General features: G+C 62.3%; 1 protein-coding gene and 1 non-coding gene across 2 annotated transcripts; both read left to right on the plus strand.

Moving 5' to 3' along the window:
* Nucleotides 1-296: 296 nt before the first annotated feature.
* Nucleotides 297-17,135, plus strand: WNT10A (Wnt family member 10A). Its single transcript, XM_063341443.1, has 4 exons — nt 297-558; nt 3,459-3,721; nt 11,494-11,870; nt 16,668-17,135. The coding sequence occupies exons 1-4, from the start codon at nt 500-502 to the stop codon at nt 17,133-17,135; spliced, it is 1,167 nt and encodes a 388-aa protein (XP_063197513.1). The 5' UTR covers nt 297-499.
* Nucleotides 14,120-14,192, plus strand: TRNAV-GAC (transfer RNA valine (anticodon GAC)). Its single transcript has one exon. It is a non-coding gene; the product is annotated as a tRNA-Val (tRNA).
* Nucleotides 17,136-18,815: the final 1,680 nt, after the last annotated feature.

The following is an 18,815-nucleotide window of genomic DNA, read 5'->3' on the forward strand; positions in this document are numbered from 1 at the left end:
GGGGGGCGGCGGGGGGGCCGCGGCTCCCCATGTGCCTGCGGGCCCCGCGGGAGCCGCAGCGCCGCTCGCCCGGCGAGCCCTGCCCACACCCGCCGCGGCCCCGGAGCCCCGGGGCGACCTGGGGAGCGGCGGGGGAGCGCGCCCCGCGGGCCGAGGGCCCCCCCGGCCCCCCGGCGCGTCCCGCCATGGGGGGCTGAGCCGGGGGGCTGAGCGCGGCGGGGCGGCGGCGGGTAGGGCGGGGGGCGCGCAGCCCTCGCCGGGCTCGGCGGGCGCCGGGGCGGCGGGAGGCGGGGGGGGCATCCCGGGAGGATGGCAGAGCCGCCCCGGCGAGCCGAGCCCCGGCGCGCAGGGAGCCAGTGAGAGGGAGGAGAGGGGAAAACACAAACAAGCAAACAACCCACAACAAACAAAGCGGGCAGAGAGCAGCGCCGAGCCCCGCCGCCCCTGCCCCAAAGGCGCCCGCCCGCCCGCAGCCCGCACAGCCGCTGCCCCAGCGAAGATGCGCCCGGCCCTGGCCCACGGACTCTGCTCGCTGCTGCTCAGCCTCTGGGTACCCAGGTAGGAGCTGCCCCCACAACCCCAGCCCCACCGCCGCCGCCGAGCGCCCCGGCCCCATGGGGAGGGCGCCGGGAAGCCGCCGCGCCCAGCCCCGCACCGGGGGCGGGCTGCCCAGGGGGCTCCGGGGGGGTCCCGCCGCCCCGGCCCGGTCCCGCACGGCTGTAGCCCCCCGCCCAGGGCGCTGTCAGGGCCGCTGCCCCACCTCCGCCTTCCCCCCGTCCCGGCGGAGCGCCGGTGGGATGCGCGGCTCCCCCAGCTCCGGGGGGTTGTCCCCTTTCCTCCCCGGCCGGAGCCGCCCCAGCGCCCGCCCTGCCTGCCTCAGTTTCCCCGCTCTCCGCAGGCGGAGGACGGATCTTCCTTCCGGGGGGGCACCTTGGAGGCCGGGGAGGATGATGGCGGGGATGCTACTGTCGTGGGGGACGATACCCACCGGATGGGGGCCTCTGGGCTCCGCACCCCAGGGGTGCGCACCGGGGCAGGGGATCCACCTGCATCCCCTCCCCGGCTCCACCGATCCCCAAGGCGAGGCGGGTAAGAGGGGGCCGCCTGCCTTCCAGTAAAAGGCCCCCCAACACTCACCACCCTGTCCGACTCCATCTCCCCCGGGTGGCTGGCAGCTCCCCTCCGCCCGATCCCAAATTTGTGCACTGCAGGCAGCCAGGGGTTAACCCTGGTGCTGGTGTGAGTCGGGGGGGGTCCCCCGCCCTTCCCCCTCCTTCCAGCCCCTTTAAATATAATTTGTTAACGTTGGGACTTGTATTAATTAAAGCAGCAGCCGCTGCAGCCTGTGACCTGGGGGCTTGTCACCGTGAAATCAAGTTTAAATCCAGATTTCAAGGGGGAAGAGAGCTGGGGGGAGTGCTGTGTCCTCCTAGGAAGGGTGACAGTGACAGCTCCTTGCCGCTCCCTGGCCCCCTTGAGCCCTGGGTGGAGCAAGAGGCAGAAGGACCTGCCCGCCACTCTCTGGGGTCCTAGACAAGGGCCCCTGCCTCAGTTTCCCTGCTGTGCAATGGGGAGAGGAGCATAACAGCCCCCCTGGGATGCCCTGGGAGAAGGTGTCAGGAGCTGTGGCTGGCTCAGGACAGGCATGGGACAAGGTCCCTGCAGTGCCTGGGGCAGGAGCTGCTGGGCTTGGGGTTGGTGGTAGCTCTGGACCTACTTTTCATCTCCTCTCAGCCAGGGCTTGCTTTGACAGTGTGAACGAGCGCAGGAGCTGGGCAGAGCATTTCCCCTTCTGTGTAGGGGCTTTGGAGGGATGCAGCCCTTTCCACCCTCCTTCTCTCTGCTCCCCCCCCTCCCCCCGACTCTCCCTGTTGGAGTCACTGTGGATTTGCACGGGGGCAGACCGACGTGTCACTCGTGGAAGTGGTGGGGTGGGTATAAACACCCTTGAGAAGCTGGAGAAAGCAGCAGCACGACCCTGACAGCTCCCCTTCCCCCCTGAGCAAGTTGTAATTCGACAGGGATGCTGGGGCTGAGCCCTTCCTCCAGAGCTGGGTGAGCGCTGAGCTGGGGAAGTCAGTCCCTGATCCCCGAGAGCTGCTTCTGTCCATGTACCTGCACCAGGCTTGCAGGATTTGGGGGAGCGGAGGGGGAGTAACCCTTCTTCCCAAGACCTGGCTGCTCCATAAGGCAGCTGCAGTCCTTCCTTCAGCATCCTCCTCCAAGTCTCGTTTCTGTAATCAAGGTTCAAAGGGCTCCAGCTCCTTGCTCCTCCCAGGGACCCAGCTCTTGGCTGTCCTGGGGAAGAGGGAGCCCTTCCTGGAGAGAGCTCTTAGCAGGGACCGAGCTGTCCTGGGCAAGGAGTGGGGCGGTGCTGAGCTCCCAGTGGACCCTGCTGCAAGCTGCAGGATGCTCCTGGGCATCCCGCTGCCTACTGCTTGTTTTGCAGGTCCTCTTCTTGGACGTTGTGGATCCCAGGATCCTTCAAGCCATTCCCTGGAGCTGGGCAGACACTTTTTCCCCTTCTGTCTCCCTCTCCACATCTGTCTGTCCTGTGTACCACTGTCTTAGCTCCAGGCACCTCTCTCTGGACACGCTTTGTCCATCTCCCCACACTCCATCTACCTCCCTGTTTCCCCAGGCAGCATCTCTACTTGCACCCCTGCCATGGACCGTGTCCTTCCCCTTGCACCCATCCATCTGCTGGTCTCTGTGCTTCGGTGGTGACAGGCATCAGGTCCGGTGGGGCTGGGATGTGGTGGTGGATTTGGGATGGTTGCTGGGAGCTTGAGGGTGTTCAGCAGGGTGCTCGGCTCCGAATTTCCCATCTGAGCTGTCAGGAAAAGGCTGGTCCCTCTGGTTACCTTCCTTGTAAGGACTGGCAGTGCCAGGGGCACCTGGGAGATGCAGGGAGGGGATCAGCCAGCAACAGGGATGGAGCTGGACCTGGGATGGATCTCCTGCTCCTGGATTCTCCCAGGGGGAAACCCACACGCTCTGGGTAAGGAGAGCCAGGGCAGTCTGTGCCCGAGAGTCTGCGCTGCATGGCTGGGGCAGAAGAGCCCCAGGGGACCATGCAGGGGGGATGTAGCCTGGGGAGATGCTGGGCTGGTGCTGGGCACAGACTGCCAGGGTGTCCAGGTCCAGGCTGTGCTGACATGGCTGGAGAGGATGACAGCACCAGTGCCACTGGGGCATCTCTGCCTGGCTGAGCTTGCCATTGTGCCCAGGGGTAGGAGGGAGAGGGACCCCCTAGATTTAGAGCTGACCCATTCCAGTGCCCCTCGTCTTTTCTCCTCCTTTCCAATCCCAGCCTGCCCTGGTGTGTCACCCTTGCAGGCAGTGGGCACGGTGTGGGGAGAGGAGCATCTTCCCTCTGGTGTGTTCCTGAAGGGGAAGCAAGCGGTCTGCACATTGCTTGCTCTGAGCTCAAGGGTTTGTTTCCCTTTCCCTGCCAGCTCCTGCTCCAATGAGATCCTGGGCCTGAAGCTGCCGTCGGAGCCGGTGCTGAACGCCAACACGGTGTGCCTGACCCTGCCGGGGCTGACGCGGCGGCAGCTGGAGGTGTGCGTGCGCCACCCTGACGTCACTGCCTCGGCCATCCAGGGCATCCAGATCGCCATCCACGAGTGCCAGCACCAGTTCCGGGACCAGCGCTGGAACTGCTCCAGCCTCGAGACCAAGAACAAGATCCCTTACGAGAGCATCATCTTCAGCAGAGGTAAAGGCTGGATGGCCACCTTCCTCTCCCTCTCCCTCTGCCCAGTCCCTGCTCTCAGCAGCCCTCATGGGTTCTTCCCTATGCACCTTTGTACCTGTGCTGGCCCTTGTTCTGAGCTGCTCCTCCCTGCCCAGCCCCAGCTGCTCCCAAGGCTCTTTTCAGGCCCCACTGCTTTCTGGTGTCTTCCTCCCATGAAATGTAGGCTGGTGTTTGGGGTGGTGCCATGGGTGTGCAGCACAGTTGGTGGCTCTGAAGGTAGATGCCATGCTCTGGGATTCGATTTGGTGGATACAGTGAGCATCTTGGCTTATTCCTTCTCTAGGGATGGTGTTTCAGTGCATCATGGTGAGCAGAAACGCCCCTAGCTAATGGGACGTAACTCTGTGAGCCCATCATCCTGGTGTCCTGCCTTTGTCTTGGCTCCCCAGTGCAGGGAGCAGAGGGCTCTCTGTTTTGTGGGACCCTGGAGCATGGTGGCATGGCGGGGCAGGGAGACAGGCTGTCCTGGGAGCTCGCCTGCCCACAGAGCCTCCACCTGCACTGCTGGGAGAGCTCTCCTAGCCTTCCACAGTCTGCCGAGCCCTGGTGCCAGGGTCTTCTCGTCTCCCCCGCAGGCCCTGCATCTATCAGAGCCTTCCTCAGGAGGGAGGTTCCCTCAGGAGTGGACTCTGAGGGTGCAGAGGGGCTGCCCTGCACAGTGCAGATCAGGGTTGTGACCTGATGGGACCTTCTGAAGGACTTGAATGTATCTTCTCATCTAAGTACCCTTCTTGAAGCCTGGGTCTTGGCACATGCTGAAGGTCCCGTTGCCCCACGCTGTGGGCAGGAGGGAACTATGTGGTGCCAGTGGCAGGCAGGCAGCGTGCTGAGGGCAGGCAGGGTGCCCAGCAAACACATTGCTCCTCCAGTCCCTGAGGAAGGAGAAAACTCCCAAAGATGCTGCTCACCTACCCCCTTTGGGAGCCTCCTAGCCTGGTGCCCAGCAGAGAGGTGCCTCTGTTCCCCCTTCCCCAAACATCCTTCCACACCTGGCAACATCTCTCTCTGGGAGATGGAAAGGAGAGTCTCACAGAGGAGAGGTTGGCAGCTTGAGGCTTACATGCCTTTGAGAGGATGCGGTGTCAGGAGCACCCAGGCAGGTGGGGAGATGGCTGGAGAGGGGAGCACAGAAGAGTTTTGGTGCTGGCAGGTCCCTCAGGTCCAGGGCAGATGGGCCAAGCCTTGCTGGAGGGGATGCTACCTTGCAGCATGTGTGGCATCAGGGCTGTGGTCCTGCCGTGGAGCAGCTGATGGTGCCTGGAGAAGGGCAGCGTCTCTTTCCTCCGCGAGCAGCACCCAGGTTAGGGCCTGGCAGGGAGGGTGGGGACCGTCAGCCCTGATAAGCATCGAGGTATTTCCAGGTCCTCTGAGGAATGCGATTCACTTCTAGTCTCCTCGGGCGGCGGGAGACACTGACTTGCTGGCTCAAGTTGCTCACACACCCAGGTGAGCTTCCCTGCTGCAGGTCCCACCAGCCTGGGTGAGAAGTTTCAGCAGCAGAGAGCATTGACCTTCTGCATCCCTCCCTCAGCCCACCAAGTCTGGTGGTGGCCGGTGACTTGCAGCTCACATGTCTTAGGTGCCACCGCAGCCCTTCCCACCATCGGGGCCACGACTGATGGCTTCGGGGACTCCCGCAGCCCCTGGGCTCTTGCCCCAGTCCTGAGCTCTTGCGTATGGCTCAGCCCAGGCTCCCAGCACCAGTGGGATCCCATCCCCTGGGATGGAGACCCAGCACCATGGAAGGACGGAGGTAGGACTGGTGCAGCAGAACAGACGGGCACCTCACAGCACTCCTCTCTTGACAGCAGTGAGCACAGGATGAGTCCCAAGCAACCAGGCCACCCCATGCGGTTGCTCAGAGCCGTTCTGGCATGGAGCAAGCCTTGAGGCTGGCGCCCTGGCCTGCTTCCAGCCCACTCGTGTCCCTCAATAACGGAGCTGGAGCTCTTGAGCTCTGCCTTGCAGCTGTTACGGACAGGGCCATCAGAGCGGGGGTGCTGGGTGCATCCCCAGCGCTGGAGGAGAGGCGAGTGGTGGAAGCGAGGGGTGCAGGCTCTGTGCCGCAGGCATTAATGCATCTCACCTCCGGGGACCAGGTCTCTGCTCTGCGCCCTGCCCCATCCTTGCTGTGCCTGGGAACGCAACGTGCTCGTAGGATCATTGTTTGTAACCCGAAGTGACAGACCCCTTTAATCTTTCATTCCTTTTCCCACTTCTTCTGCCATCAGTTCAGCCGTGCGTGAATCTCACTTTAAATTATTTGTAGCTGGCTTCTCCCTCCCGCTCTCCCCGCTTGGCTCCGCTCCCCACCTCCGCCCCATCCTCCTGCATCCCTCACATCTCGCCCAGCGCGGGTGTGAGCTGGCCAGGGTGCAGCGCCGGTGCTTGCCGGTCACCCGTCCCATGCTCTGCCTGGCATCCAAGTGCTTGGTGGAGCTGGAGGGCTTACACCCAGGGGACAGAGCGGGGGACAGTAGCAAGAAAGTGCCTGTCCCCACATCCCGCTGATCTGATCCTAGAAGTTTGAGCCTGGGGAGCCAGGAAGGAGAAGGCAGACTTCAAATCATGCAGGGCTGTGAATCTGGCAGGCCTTCTGGGCGGCATAGCTGGGGAATGGGATCCTGAGAGCATCCTGGGCAGAGCACAGACCTGCTGGGCACCGCAGGGAGGTGCAGCCATCCCCGGGGTGCAGGGCACAGCGGCTGCCAGGCAGAACGACAGGTTAGCGGAGGGCGAGCAGAGGGGGTGCCCAGGGATTTACCACTCCTGCTCTCACAGAGCCTCTCTAGTTTTTTTTGGTCAGACACCCCCATGGGCTGTGGGTTTTCTGGTTTCATCTTTTGGTGGTACACCCTTGGGATGTGTGGTGTCCTTTGTACCCCTCACTGCGTCGGCAGTACCGTCAGCACCCCCATCCTCCTTGGCCCACATCTTCTCCATGTGCATCCAGGCTCAGCATTGCCATTGCAAATCCTCCTCCTGTCCTCCCTGGCTCTGCAGCTGGCTGCCTACGTCCTCGCCACCCTCCTGCCCGTTCCCTCGTGCTGTCACCACTGCTAGCACCCTCCAGTCCTATCCCTGGTCCCATCCCTCTCTGCTGTCCCTCCCTCTCCCTCCAAGTGCTGGCAGAGACATTCTCTCCTGGCCCCAGGGGCATATGTAGGAGGATGGAGCAGTGAGGTGGAGGCAGGTGGCTGCATCTGCATCAGTGACTGAGACAGGTCCCCTGGTCCTGTTCCAAGGGTGAGCGGCACAACCATGCCCCCCCCCCGTATGTAGTCCCCCCACAGCATCCACGCGCTGCTGGGCACTGTGTGGCTTGGCTGGGCTGAACTGTGCTTGGGTGCGTGCCAAAAACGAAGCTGTGGATGGTGGTGGGTCACCGAGCCCTTGTCCTTGTCTGGTATGCGTGCACCCATGGGCGGGTGTGATGCCAGCAGGGTTGGGACTGTCCAGATGCCAGGCAGGGGCTGTCTGTGGTCTGCTGAGGGATCCCTCTTCCCTGAACGGTCACCTTTGCTCAGCCCAGCCTGACCTATATGGAGCTCTGAAAGAAATGGGACCCCCACGGTTGGACTGGGTGTCCTTGAAGGCCCCTGAGGGCGTGTGGCTGGAGGAGACATGGCTCTGGAGCGCAGCATCCCGCTGTTCCTCCTGCAGCCTTTGGAGGGACCAGTGATGCTTGCATGCCCCGTGCCCTCCTTAGAAGGGCTCTCTGGTGCCAAGGGGTCTGCATGACCATGGCCAACCCTTGATTTCATACAGCAAGGAGGGGGGAACTCCCTGCAAGGTTGGAAACGTCAGGTCCTGGGGCCCAGCCAGCTGTGAGCTGGAGCTTGGGGAGGCTTTGCCGTGTGGGGAGGGAGGCAGGTGCTGTTGTGGATATCCAGGGAGATGCTGCCAAGCTCAGGACCCCGGCACCCAGCTCTGCAGAGCCCCAGCCAAGCTCTGGTGCCCGCAGACCGCAGCGCCTGGCCCGGCACAGCTGCAGCTGGGCTGCTGGCAGGGTTTTTGGTACCCCCAGGCAAGCCAAGGGCTTTGCCCACCTGGCCCCGAAGTGCACGTGGATGCTTCAGATGCTCGGCTACATCCCTGTGTGTGCCCCCATGGACCTTCCCCTAACTGATGGTGGCAAACCGAGACCCTGGGGACAGGGCAGCATCCCTGGAGGTGCGGGGCTGAGCCCAGACCCCTGCAGCCCACAGAGGGGCTCGGGCTGCCGGCTCGGAGCACCACGGGTGGATGGGGAGCGAGGGCTGCAGGCTGTCCCCGGCACGCTCAAGGAGGTGCAGGGAGACAAGTCAGGATCTGCAGGGAGGCGTTTAGCGCCTGGCGCCGGGCCAGACCCTGGCAGGTTCACCTGCAGTTTAATTAGGGAGAGGGGAGGGGAGGGAGCGGGGCTGGGGGAGAGGCAGCGTGTCGGGACTGGCCGTCTCCACGGGCCTCGCAGGAGGTGGCGGGAGAAGCTCTCCTCCACCTCGCCAGCCAGCGGGGCTGGGGCGACGTGCTGCCGGCGTTATGGGGAGTGCTGCCCATGGAGGCGGCAGTGGAGCATCCCAGGTTGTGCCTCGACCAGGCTGTCCCACCTGCTCCCTCCCTCAGTGCCACCGTGGTGGGTGCTGGGAGGCTGTTGCTGCCTGGGTGCGATGGTGAACCATGGGAGGAAGACCATGACTCCAGCTCTCCCTACCCCAGCAGATCATGGAGCCCACAGCCTGACCCAGGTCCGTTGCCTTCCTACTACATCAACATACTTGATGGAGAAACTGCAGCATCCATGGCAGAACCAGTGCCAGCTGAAGTCCTGCTAAAAGGCATCTCCTAGATGCATCTTGACAGGGAAAATTTTCCCTTGCTAAGAAAACTGCTTTGGCATCTGACTTGGGGCTGAGATTTCAGATCCATCCTCCTTGCCCAGCACAGTCCTTTAAGTACATGGAAGGTTGGATCAGGCGGTGGTGTCAGGGTGGTGTCCTCCATTCCCTCTTCCCTGCAGGATGTAGTACTTGTCCTGCAGGATGCAATACTTCTCCTCGCACCTCCCATGGCTACAACCTCTTCTGCGGTCTCTGGAGGGATCTGGTGTCTCAAACATCACCACTGAGCTCTTAGGTGGCTGGGATAGCCGGAGAGCCTCCCTCCAAAGGGCTCGGGGCTGGCTGCCCTATGCCGTGCTTGGCTCTGGTTCCTGGAAGCTCCCACCCTTGCTGAGCCCACGAGGCTGGCGGTTGTCGCCTGCAGCCACGTTGCTCGCTGCTTTGCTGCAATCCTCCGGGCTCTGGTGTGGCAGAGGTAGAGCGAGGAATGTAAACTGAACCTCCAAGCGGAACCGTGCTGGCATGGCTGCTGCGGTCCCGGCGCTGCCCTGGTCGCCTTCTCCCCATTGCTCACAGCTCCCCATCAGTGTGGGGCAAGGGAAGGAGGTGATAAGGCAGGGAGGAGTGTTGGGGCCAGGCGGAGCGATACTGAGCAGGGAAATTACCATGGTGAGATGGGGACAAGAGTCCCAGAGTGCTGGGATGAGAAGTCCTGGGGACCAGCCTGTCCCCTGCCTGCAGCCTGGGGGACGGCAGCTCCAGGGACAAGGACCTGTGCCTCATCCATCAGCTCACGCGTGGCTGGTGAGCAGCGGAGGAAGAAGGAGGGCTGGGGCTTGACGTCAGGAGTTCCCCAGCCGTGGAGGGTACCAAACAAACCCGGCCTCTTTACCTGTAAGGTGACGGGCTTGCTAGACGGACTGGGTGGGGTAGAGCTTCTGTCTGGGCTCCAGGAGGGATTTTAAGGAGATGCTGCATGGGAAGTTATTTGCTAGACTGGAGAAATGTGTGAGAAAGAGGTTAACGGAAAGGCAGGGCCCAGAGGAGAGTGTCACACCGGGTGGAGGGTTTGCTGCCACCATCTCAGGGCACCGGCTGTGTGAGGAGCTGGGGACGCCGAGCGGGGTGGCAGCGACAGGTCCCTGCTCTTGGGCTGTGCCCGGGTTTAGCTCGTGAAGGGCTGGAGCTGGCCCAGATTGCAGGGCTGGAGAACTGACACGGGGAGGATTTGGGGGTCCTGGAGACCTTCCCGTGCTGGTTCTCCATCCTGCATCGCTCAGCTAGGGGCTGAAGTTCCCTGAATTTGTGCTGTCCTGCTCTCAACAGCGACGTGGGTGTGTTGCAGGCGCTGCCTGCCAGCGCGAGCTCTCCCTGGGGAGGCTGCGCAGCGTATACACCAGCAGCCCCATTACCTGCCCGCTGAAAAATGTTGTTCAACTTGTGCATGGAAAGAGGCAGGCTGAGAGAGCAAGCTTGTCCCACACCGAGGGGAAGCTGGGAGAGGCTCCCGCTGGCTTTTAAGCAGCGCCTCGTTAATTTTTTAAACGCACCAGTGTCAAATTAACACACAAAAAGAGCAGCGTGACTTTAAATGCAGGTTCCCGAGCGGCGTTTCATTTCCCTTTAATAAGATCATAGCGTTCGCTCGGTGGGCGGCAGCGAACCGCCGAGGAGATGTGCGTGATGGGGAGCATGGCCAAGGACGGGTGACGGCGGCGGGGAGCGGTCGTGCTCTCACCTCTCCTCACTCGGCCGGGCAGGCAGGGACCTGGCAGAGCCCCCCCTGCTCGGGATCTGTGCTTTGGGGTGCTCACCCAAGCCCCCCCGCCCCGTTTGATGTCACAGATCTGCTGGAAAAAAACGCTCCCAAATCTGTTCAGCCGTAGCAAAGGCAGGGCTGATGAAACTGCTCTTGTCCAACAGAGGGAGAGAGGCCAGCGAACTCCAGCTATTTGTTTATTCACGTGTGAAGCCACAGCACAAAGTCTGGCTCTCCCTCCTTCGTGCTGGGGCCGGTCGCTGCGCACCCAAGCGAAGGGCACTGTGGGCTCCCCGCTTGGCCCGGAACCCACAAAGTAAAATATGACTTTGCATTTAAAAAAAAATCAGAAGTTCCCAGGTGGGGGAAGCTCTTCACCCAGCTGCAGCGAAACCAAGCGGCCCTTGGGCAGCCCCCGCTTGCAGCCCCACAGAGCCCCCGCTGTGGGACCCGTCCCTGTCCCCATCCGCCCCATCCCCAGCTAATGACACTTGTGGACATCCTCGCTCCCCGGCGTTTAACGACAACCAGCTGCCGGCCCTGGCAGCGCGCGGTGCGGTTGTGGCGTGCTCTAACTAACTAGGGATGCTCGATTTTTCCAGCGTGGTATCGCATTTAGAGCTTCTTGGGAGCTGCAGGGGCTCAGGGAGGGAAGGGCCATGGGGCAGACGGATGGGGCTGGCCAGGCAGCGCAGCCTGCTCCTGTCATTGCCTCCTCTTGCACCCTGTGGGTACGCAGAAATGGCCCATTCCTCAGCAGAAGTGTTCCTCAGCCAGCATTATATTTAATATACTGGGAAAGTCTGAGCGGAGCGTAGGGAGGAGATATTGCCTTTCCCGTCAGAGCCATAACGCTGATGCCTGAGCAGTGGCTTGGTGGCATCTCCCAGGGCAATGTGAGAGCAGGGTGATAGTGGGAACCGGGGTCCCGGCCAGGGCAGTGCTGCACTTCAGAGCAGCAACGTGTCCTGGTGGGGATGGGGATGGAGAGCACCGAGTGAGGATTTGCTCATGGTCCGGGTGGGGAGCTGGTGCATCAGGACAATGCGAGGCACAAGCTGAACCTTGGGCTCCCTGGCATGGTGCTGGGCTCCCCCAGCCCCCCGTGAGGGTCCCATCGCCCAGCCTAAGCCCCGCTTTCTCTTCCCTTGCAGGCTTTCGTGAGAGCGCCTTCGCTTACGCCATCGCGGCCGCTGGCGTGGTGCACGCCGTCTCCAACGCCTGCGCCCTGGGCAAGCTGCAGGCCTGCGGCTGCGACCAGAAGCGCCGGGGCGATGAGGAGGCTTTTCGGCGCAAGCTGCACCGGCTGCAGCTGGAGGCCATGAACCGCGGCAAAGGCATGGTGCACGGGGTGCACATGGAGCACATGCCGGCCGAGACCCCCGGCCTCCAGGACTCCTGGGAATGGGGAGGCTGCAGCCCCGATGTGGACTATGGGGAGAAGTTTTCCAAGGATTTCCTTGATTCCCGGGAAACCTACAGGGATATCCACTCCCGCATGAGGCTGCACAACAACCGGGTGGGCCGGCAGGTGAGTGGGGCGCTGGGAAGGGCTGCGGGACGATGGTGGTGGGGACAGGGTCCCTGGGACACACTTGGGTGGGCTGCGAGTGGTGGGACACATGGGGATTGTCCCCAAGGCACCCCCTCTCCCCAGTTTTGCCCAGTGGTGCAGCCCTGCTGCTGAGCATCTCTGCTGGGGGGGGCACCTCCAGGCATCGCTGCTGTGCCCCAGCCAAGGGACACTTCCCCAGGCCACTGCCACCTGCCTGTGCTTGCAGCGGTGGCATGGCAATGGGACCAGCTCCTGCCTCTCGGGGACTGGGTGAACCGGTGTCGGGCAGCTGCAGCATGACAGCGCTATGGTCAGGGAGGAGAAGGTCACTGGCATCATGCGAGAAGGCCGATGCTGCCATGCACTGTCCCCAGCGAGGGGACACAGCACAAGGCCCCACAGCACCCAGCCATGGCTCTGCCTCTGGAGAAGGAGCCAGTGTCCCGAGGAGGCAGATGTGAGCGGGACTGAGCAAGGCAGCGGGCGCCTGTGCCAGCTGGAAAGTGCAGCACCCCCCTGTGAGCAGAGGTGACAGCCCACAACCTTGTCCCCCGGCTCCTGGGGGATGCTGGAGCCTGCCCAGGCGAGCAGGGCAGCCTCCCCTCCATTCTCATGATGTCAGGTCTCGTTAAAGGTGCTAATTAGTAGCTCGCTCTCTCTGGAAGCTGGTGTTTAAAAGCAGCCTGACATGGGAGACAAGATGCACGCAGGCAGGAGGGGCTGGGGGGGACGGCTGCATTTCCCTGCTTGCCTTGTGCCAGGGAGACCGCGTCCCATGGATCCAGTGGGATGTTTGTCCCCAAGACCCCAGCCACACACAGCCAGGGCAGCACAGGGGGGTGCGAAGTGGCTGTGGGAATAAGTAATTAAAGATCAGAATGACACAGGGAGTGTTTCCGCGGGATGGCTCAGACGTGTGGATGCGTCTCTTGCTTCGAGCATGTTTAAAGGCAGCTGTGCGATGGGGACGCTGCAGAGCAGGACCTTGATGTGTGCCCTTCCCTGGTGCTGGAGCTGAGCTTTATGGCCCTGAAAAGCTGTCCTAGTTTGGCCAAGCTGTAACTGCCTGGGGAAAGCCAGAGCTTTTTGCTTGTTTGGCTTTATTTGCGTGTGGTAAAGGCTCGTTCAGTGTTAGGCAGCTAAATCCTCCACAGGCTGCTCTGCCCCAAGCCAGGCAAGACCCCTGTCCCACCTCTGGCTGCAGGGCTCATCCTGTCTCCCCTCCAGCTCTGAATGCGCCGAACCACTGGGGCTCTTGGCAATGCTCAAATATTTTGGGGTTGTATTGCCCATTTCCTAAGGGAAACCCCACAGCCCCCTGCAGAAGGAGGGGAAGGTGAGAGAGAGACGTCTGTACCGGGGGGAGGTCATCATGTGGTGCCTTCAGGAGCCAGCAACAGCAAAAATGCCTGGGGTCTGCTTGTCCCCAAGTGCACGCAGGCACGGGACTGGCAATGGCATTGTCAGCTTTTGGTGGCTTCAGAGACAAGAGCTGGACGTGATGGAAGAAGCCTGGGAGCTGGAAGCAGAGGCAGAGGAGGACCGAAGGGATAAAGGAGGGGATGGTACCAGCTGTGGGTGGGGAAGTGATGGCCAGACAGGCTGCCCAGTTCAGGGATGCTGTTGAGATGAGTGTGTGAGCCCATGTGCAGGTCCGGTTGTGATGGTTGTGGGTGCCAAGCATTGGAGCAAGGAGATGATTCTGTGCCTGGTCTGTGCCTGTTGGTGCCATGCTTATTGCCGGGGCTGGACCTGGCCATCCACCTTGCCTTTGGATGTGTTCTCCATCTCCCCATCCTGCTCTTTTAGCAACGCCATGGGTGCCATAACCACCCAAGCCCTCCTCACTCCTAGGCCCATCTTTCTGCTGTAATAAGGAGCAATCTGCTGGGATTTCTCAGGAAATGAGTGGCTGTGCTGGCTGCAGCAGCTCCATGGTCCTCCCCTCTAAGTCCCAAGGCTGGAACCCCTTGAGCAGAGCGGTGATGTGGACACGCAGGCCACTTGCCGTGCCCTGCCACATGCTGTCACTCTCCATGCATCGAGCAGCTGCAGCACCCAGGGCTCTCCAGCATCTCACTGATGCTGAGCATCCTCTCAGTGGTCCCTGTGTGTTCCAAGGGTTCTCTGTGCCTGGGTAAGCTTATCTCCCAACTCAGACCCTGCAGTGCTGGGGGGAGGTGACAATGCCACCGATGGCCACATCCAGTGACCATGGGGTGTGGGTTTCTGTAGTGTAGTGGTTATCACGTTCGCCTGACACGCGGAAGGTCCCTGGTTCGAAACCAGGCAGAAACACCCTGTTTTTTCCCTCTTTCTGCATTCAGCTACAAAGCCGGGGAGGGGATTGCAGCTGCAGGGGATGCGCAGCATCCTCTGACGGTGGCAGTGGTCACCTTGGTCTTGAGTTGGAATAGGAGGCACAGAGGCAACCGTTGGTTGACCCGGGGCTTCCTATTCCAACTCAAGACTGAGGTGGGTGTCCTGCATCCCTGGGAGGGAGCAAGCTCCCAGCCAGGAGCAGCAGGAGCATGCAAGAGGCTTTGCAGGTCCTCCTAACCCGCCAGATCAGAGAGCAAGAGAGGATGAAAGGCAGCCAGGAACTACCCATTACCCTCACAACAAAGACCTACGATAAAGCTCTTATGAGCGTGTCTGGGAGGAGCTGGGAATGTGCGAAAGAAAGCACCAGCGAGTCCAGGCATGTGCTGAACCCGGGTGTCTGTGAGATGGGGGAAGGACGTGGCCAAGTAGGGGTGCATGGAGGAGATCCGATGGCAAAATCACGGGGCCAAGGCTCGGATGGGTCCTTCTCAGGTCTCCTAGCTCCGGCAGGGTCCTGTCCCCCTGCGCTGCCCATGCAGGAGGGAGCACAAGCTCCCATCCTATGGGCAGGGATGGATGGGTGCTGTGGTGCTGGGGCTCGGGATGCTCAGCGGTGGTGGCTTGTGTGATGGAGGTGGCATGCACACGCTGCCTTCTCCAGGCCCTGCTGTGACCAGCCATAGACCCAAATGAACCCCTGTCCAGCTGTCACACCGCTGTCCCCTCCATCCCGGTAGTGACCATCCCAGCCACAGCCTTATGAGCAGATTTTCCCTGGTCCAGCCAAGGGAGCGGGGAGGGGATGTGGGAGCGGATGGAGTCCTGGTGCCAGAGTGTTCCCATGGATGGTGGCAAGGACAGTGGCGAGGAGCCGGTGTTCCTGGCTGGCACACCCAGGGCACGGCGGAGAGGCCGGGCAGCTCATTACCTGTGAGGTGGAGGCTGTTCCCAGCAGGAGACAGGACTCTCAGCAGGATGAAAGCCAAACTCCAGCCCAGCCCAGACCTCTCCGCCATATGCCCCGAGCTCCAGGCGTGTTTCCCTGACCTGTCTTCATTACCATAACTGCTTAGCAACGGGGAGATTTACTCAAAAACAAAAAAAACAAGGAGTAAAAACTACCCACCCCTACCAAAACAAGGCTCTCCTCGCACATGCGTCCCCCCCAGGGAGGGGACAGGAACAGGCAGCGCGCGTCAGGCGTGAAGCCGGGTGGCCGGGCAGGGCTGGCATCGTGGGACTGGACCTTGCACAGGGCCACGTGTCCCCGGGCTCCCCCCAAGTCCCAGCGCGTGGCCCTGGGTGGGGGGGATCAGCCTGTGACAGTCTTTGCAAGCCCCAGCCTGCCTCTCGGCGGGGCTTGGGTGTCCCCATGGGAAGGGGATTTGCTGGAGCCTGTGTGAGCGCGTGGGCATGGGGACACGTGACCCAACAGGGAATCCCTGTTGAGGCAGAGCAAAGGATGGTACGAACTGCCTCTTTCCAGGCTGTTTGGGGATGTGCGGCCGCTCCGTGCCCCGGGAGATTGCTGGGCATGAGCTGTTTCCCTTGGCACGGACACAGCAGCATCCGTTGCAGGGATGGGGGGACCCCAGCACGCAGCCTGGGGGCTCAGCAGCATTGCCCAGGGAGCCCAAGGTCCTCCTTGTCCCCTCCCTGGCCCCTAGCCTCTGCACGAGCCGCATTCCCCAGCCTGCCCAAACCGCAGCCGCAGCCCAGCCCACGTACTCTGGCCCTTGTGGGGGGCGGACATGTGGCACCGGCCTCACCGCAGCCTCCCCAAACCACAAATCAGGGCTGTGAGCGTCTCCGATCCCTGCTTGAAATTCGGGTGATGGTGGGAGGCAGCGCCTCAGCCCCCCAGTGCTGCACCCAGGGCTCCCGGCAAAAAGCAGGCAAGAGCTGAAACCAGAGCTGCTCCCGGGACTCCTGGAGTTGGGGCTTTTTGGGAGGACAGCCCTGGGAAGGGGAAAGCATCCCTCCCACATGCCCCGCTGGCAGTGCTCCTGGCCGGTGAGATGTGTAGGGGACCCCTGCCCTGGCAGGTCCCAGTAGGGCTGCAGAGATGCTGCCATCCCAGCTTCAAACTGGGGTCCATGGTCAAGTTGATGCTGCTGAAGCGAAGCAGCAGTGGAACGGGGGATCCAGGCTCCTTCTCCTCCTCCCTGTGGTCAGGTAGCTCACCTTCTCCTTTAGGTGCCAATCCTTTGCCAGAGTGTAAAAGCCAGTTGGTATTGCCAGGATGGGAAGGGACAGGGTGTGAGACATGGGTGACACTGGGCACAGCAATAGGATGCAGCCTCCCTGGGCTTTGCAGCTCCAGCGCTCTGATGGCTGCTTGTGCCAGCCCGTGGTGTTCCCAACCCACAGAGAGCTGCATGATGGCTTCTCCGATGCTCAAAAATCATGTCCTCCATGCTAACTCCTCTGTCCTTCCCTCCCCACCAGGTGGTGATGGACAACATGAGGAGGAAGTGCAAATGCCACGGCACCTCGGGGAGCTGCCAGCTGAAGACGTGCTGGCAGGTGACGCCCGAGTTTCGCCTCGTGGGGTCCCTGCTCAAGGACCGTTTCTACGGGGCCACCCTCATCCGGCCCCACAACCGCAACGCCGGGCAGCTGGAGCCGGGCCACGCTCGGCATCGCCGCCGGGCCGGCATCAGCGAGCTGGTTTACTTCGAGAAGTCGCCCGACTTCTGCGAGCGGGAACCGGCCCTGGACTCCTTGGGCACCCAAGGGCGCCTGTGCAACAAGACCAGCCCGGGCATGGACAACTGCGAGAGCCTGTGCTGCGGCCGCGGGCACAACATCCTGCGGCAGACGCGCAGCGAGCGCTGCAACTGCAAGTTCCACTGGTGCTGCTTCGTGGCCTGCGAGGAGTGTCGCATCACTGAGTGGGTCAGTGTCTGCAAGTAGCCGGGCAGGGATGGGTGCCCACCCCAGGGTGCCAGGGACAAGCACGCCTGCCCGCAGGGGGGGGAGGGAGACGGGGATCGGCGCTGGGCAAGGGGGGGAGATGGAGCCACGGTACCCGCTTCCCTCCGCTCCGAGGGGAGCGGGAGAGGAGATGCTCGGCACCCTCCGAAATCAGCACTTTGTCGTCACCCGCCCGGCCCCACACCAGAGCACCATGGCTCCCGGCCCCGGGGAGCACACGGCCATGCTGTACAGACCGCCGACACCAGCACCGCTCGGGGGGGCGGAGGGTGGGCATGGGGGTGGGGGAGCACCCGCTGGCACCCAGCGGGACGGGGCAGGGTGGGGTGGGGGACAGCAGGGCATGGGGAGCCCAGGGTGGGAGGGGAGGGGGGACACACACACGCACTGGCACCGTGCACAGGGTCCTGCAGCCACGTGGGAGGCTGTGCTTTGAGCGGGATGGGGATGGAGCATCCCATGGGATGGAGAGGGGACACAGCCCCCGGGGCTGGGGCTCACCTCTGCCGGGGCAGAGCTTGGGCCGGCTTGGGCTGTAGCATCATGGCCGGAGGGGAGGGTGCCGGGGGCTGTGCTGTGCGTGCCTGTGTTATTGTATGGTAAGTTATTTTCTGATTGTGAATAAAAGTGGATTGGAGACAGCACGGGGTATTTCAGGGTGCAGCACCCTGCTCTTCCTGGGGCTCTCTGCTCCTACAGGGTGCCAGAAGGATGGAGGGGATGCCAGAAGGATGGAGGTGCTCACTTGTGTGAGACTTTCTCCCTGGTACTCTGCTGCCATCCCATAATAACAGCCCAAAGAGCTGTTTGCAGACTGGCAGGAGAGGGGGGACCCCCCCGTGGCCACCCCAAACTCTTGCAAGGTGGCTGCTGGGAGGCTCCTGCCCATCTGCACGCACGCTGGACCCCATCCATCCCATGGGAATTCCAGCTGTTGGCCCCATGCCCATAGTCATGCTGGGGCTGGGGGCTGCGCCGCTGCTCCCCAGGCTCCTGGGGAGGGGTGGTGGGGCTGGAGAGCAGGGAGCGGGGGAGGCAGCAAGGACGGGCCAAGCGATGGGGGTCCGCAAACAGCACCTCGCCACGGTGGCAGGGAGGGCACCCATCCGGCTGCGGCAGCCTGCAGGGGCCAGGCAATGAATCATGCTGCTGGTATCTCCCGGCTGATAACTTCCCCACTCCTCCCACGGCTGCGTGCCCCTTGGGGCTACAAAAAAAAAAAAAAAAAAAAAAAAAAAAAAAAAAAAGAATTAAAAAAAAAATCGAGGAGGAAAATACCAGGCTGGAAGGAAGCAAGTGCCCCAGGCCCAGTGGGGAGCGGCCCGTGTCCTCGTTTCATAACGCTCCCGCAGGCGGCGGGAAGCTGGGTCAGCTGGAATGGATGCTCTGCCCTTCGCCAACCCCAAGCACGAGGGCTGGCTTTGTCCCTCCAGGAGGGACTGGGTGGATGGGGTCCTTGCTCCTGGAGCCAGGTGTGTTTTAGGGGCTGAGAAGAAGAGGAGGGTGATGGAGGGCAGTGTGGGAGCTCCTGTGACCTTGCGGCACAGGTGTGGCTCCGTCTGCCAACGCAGCAGGGACAGCAGGGCACGGGGCCGCTGCAGTGGCAGCAAAGACCTGGGGCTGGTGACCTCGCAGGGACGGGATCTCTGCTTGGGGCTC

This window comes from Chroicocephalus ridibundus, chromosome 7 (genome assembly GCF_963924245.1).
Source record: "Chroicocephalus ridibundus chromosome 7, bChrRid1.1, whole genome shotgun sequence".
Taxonomy (NCBI): domain Eukaryota; kingdom Metazoa; phylum Chordata; class Aves; order Charadriiformes; family Laridae; genus Chroicocephalus; species Chroicocephalus ridibundus.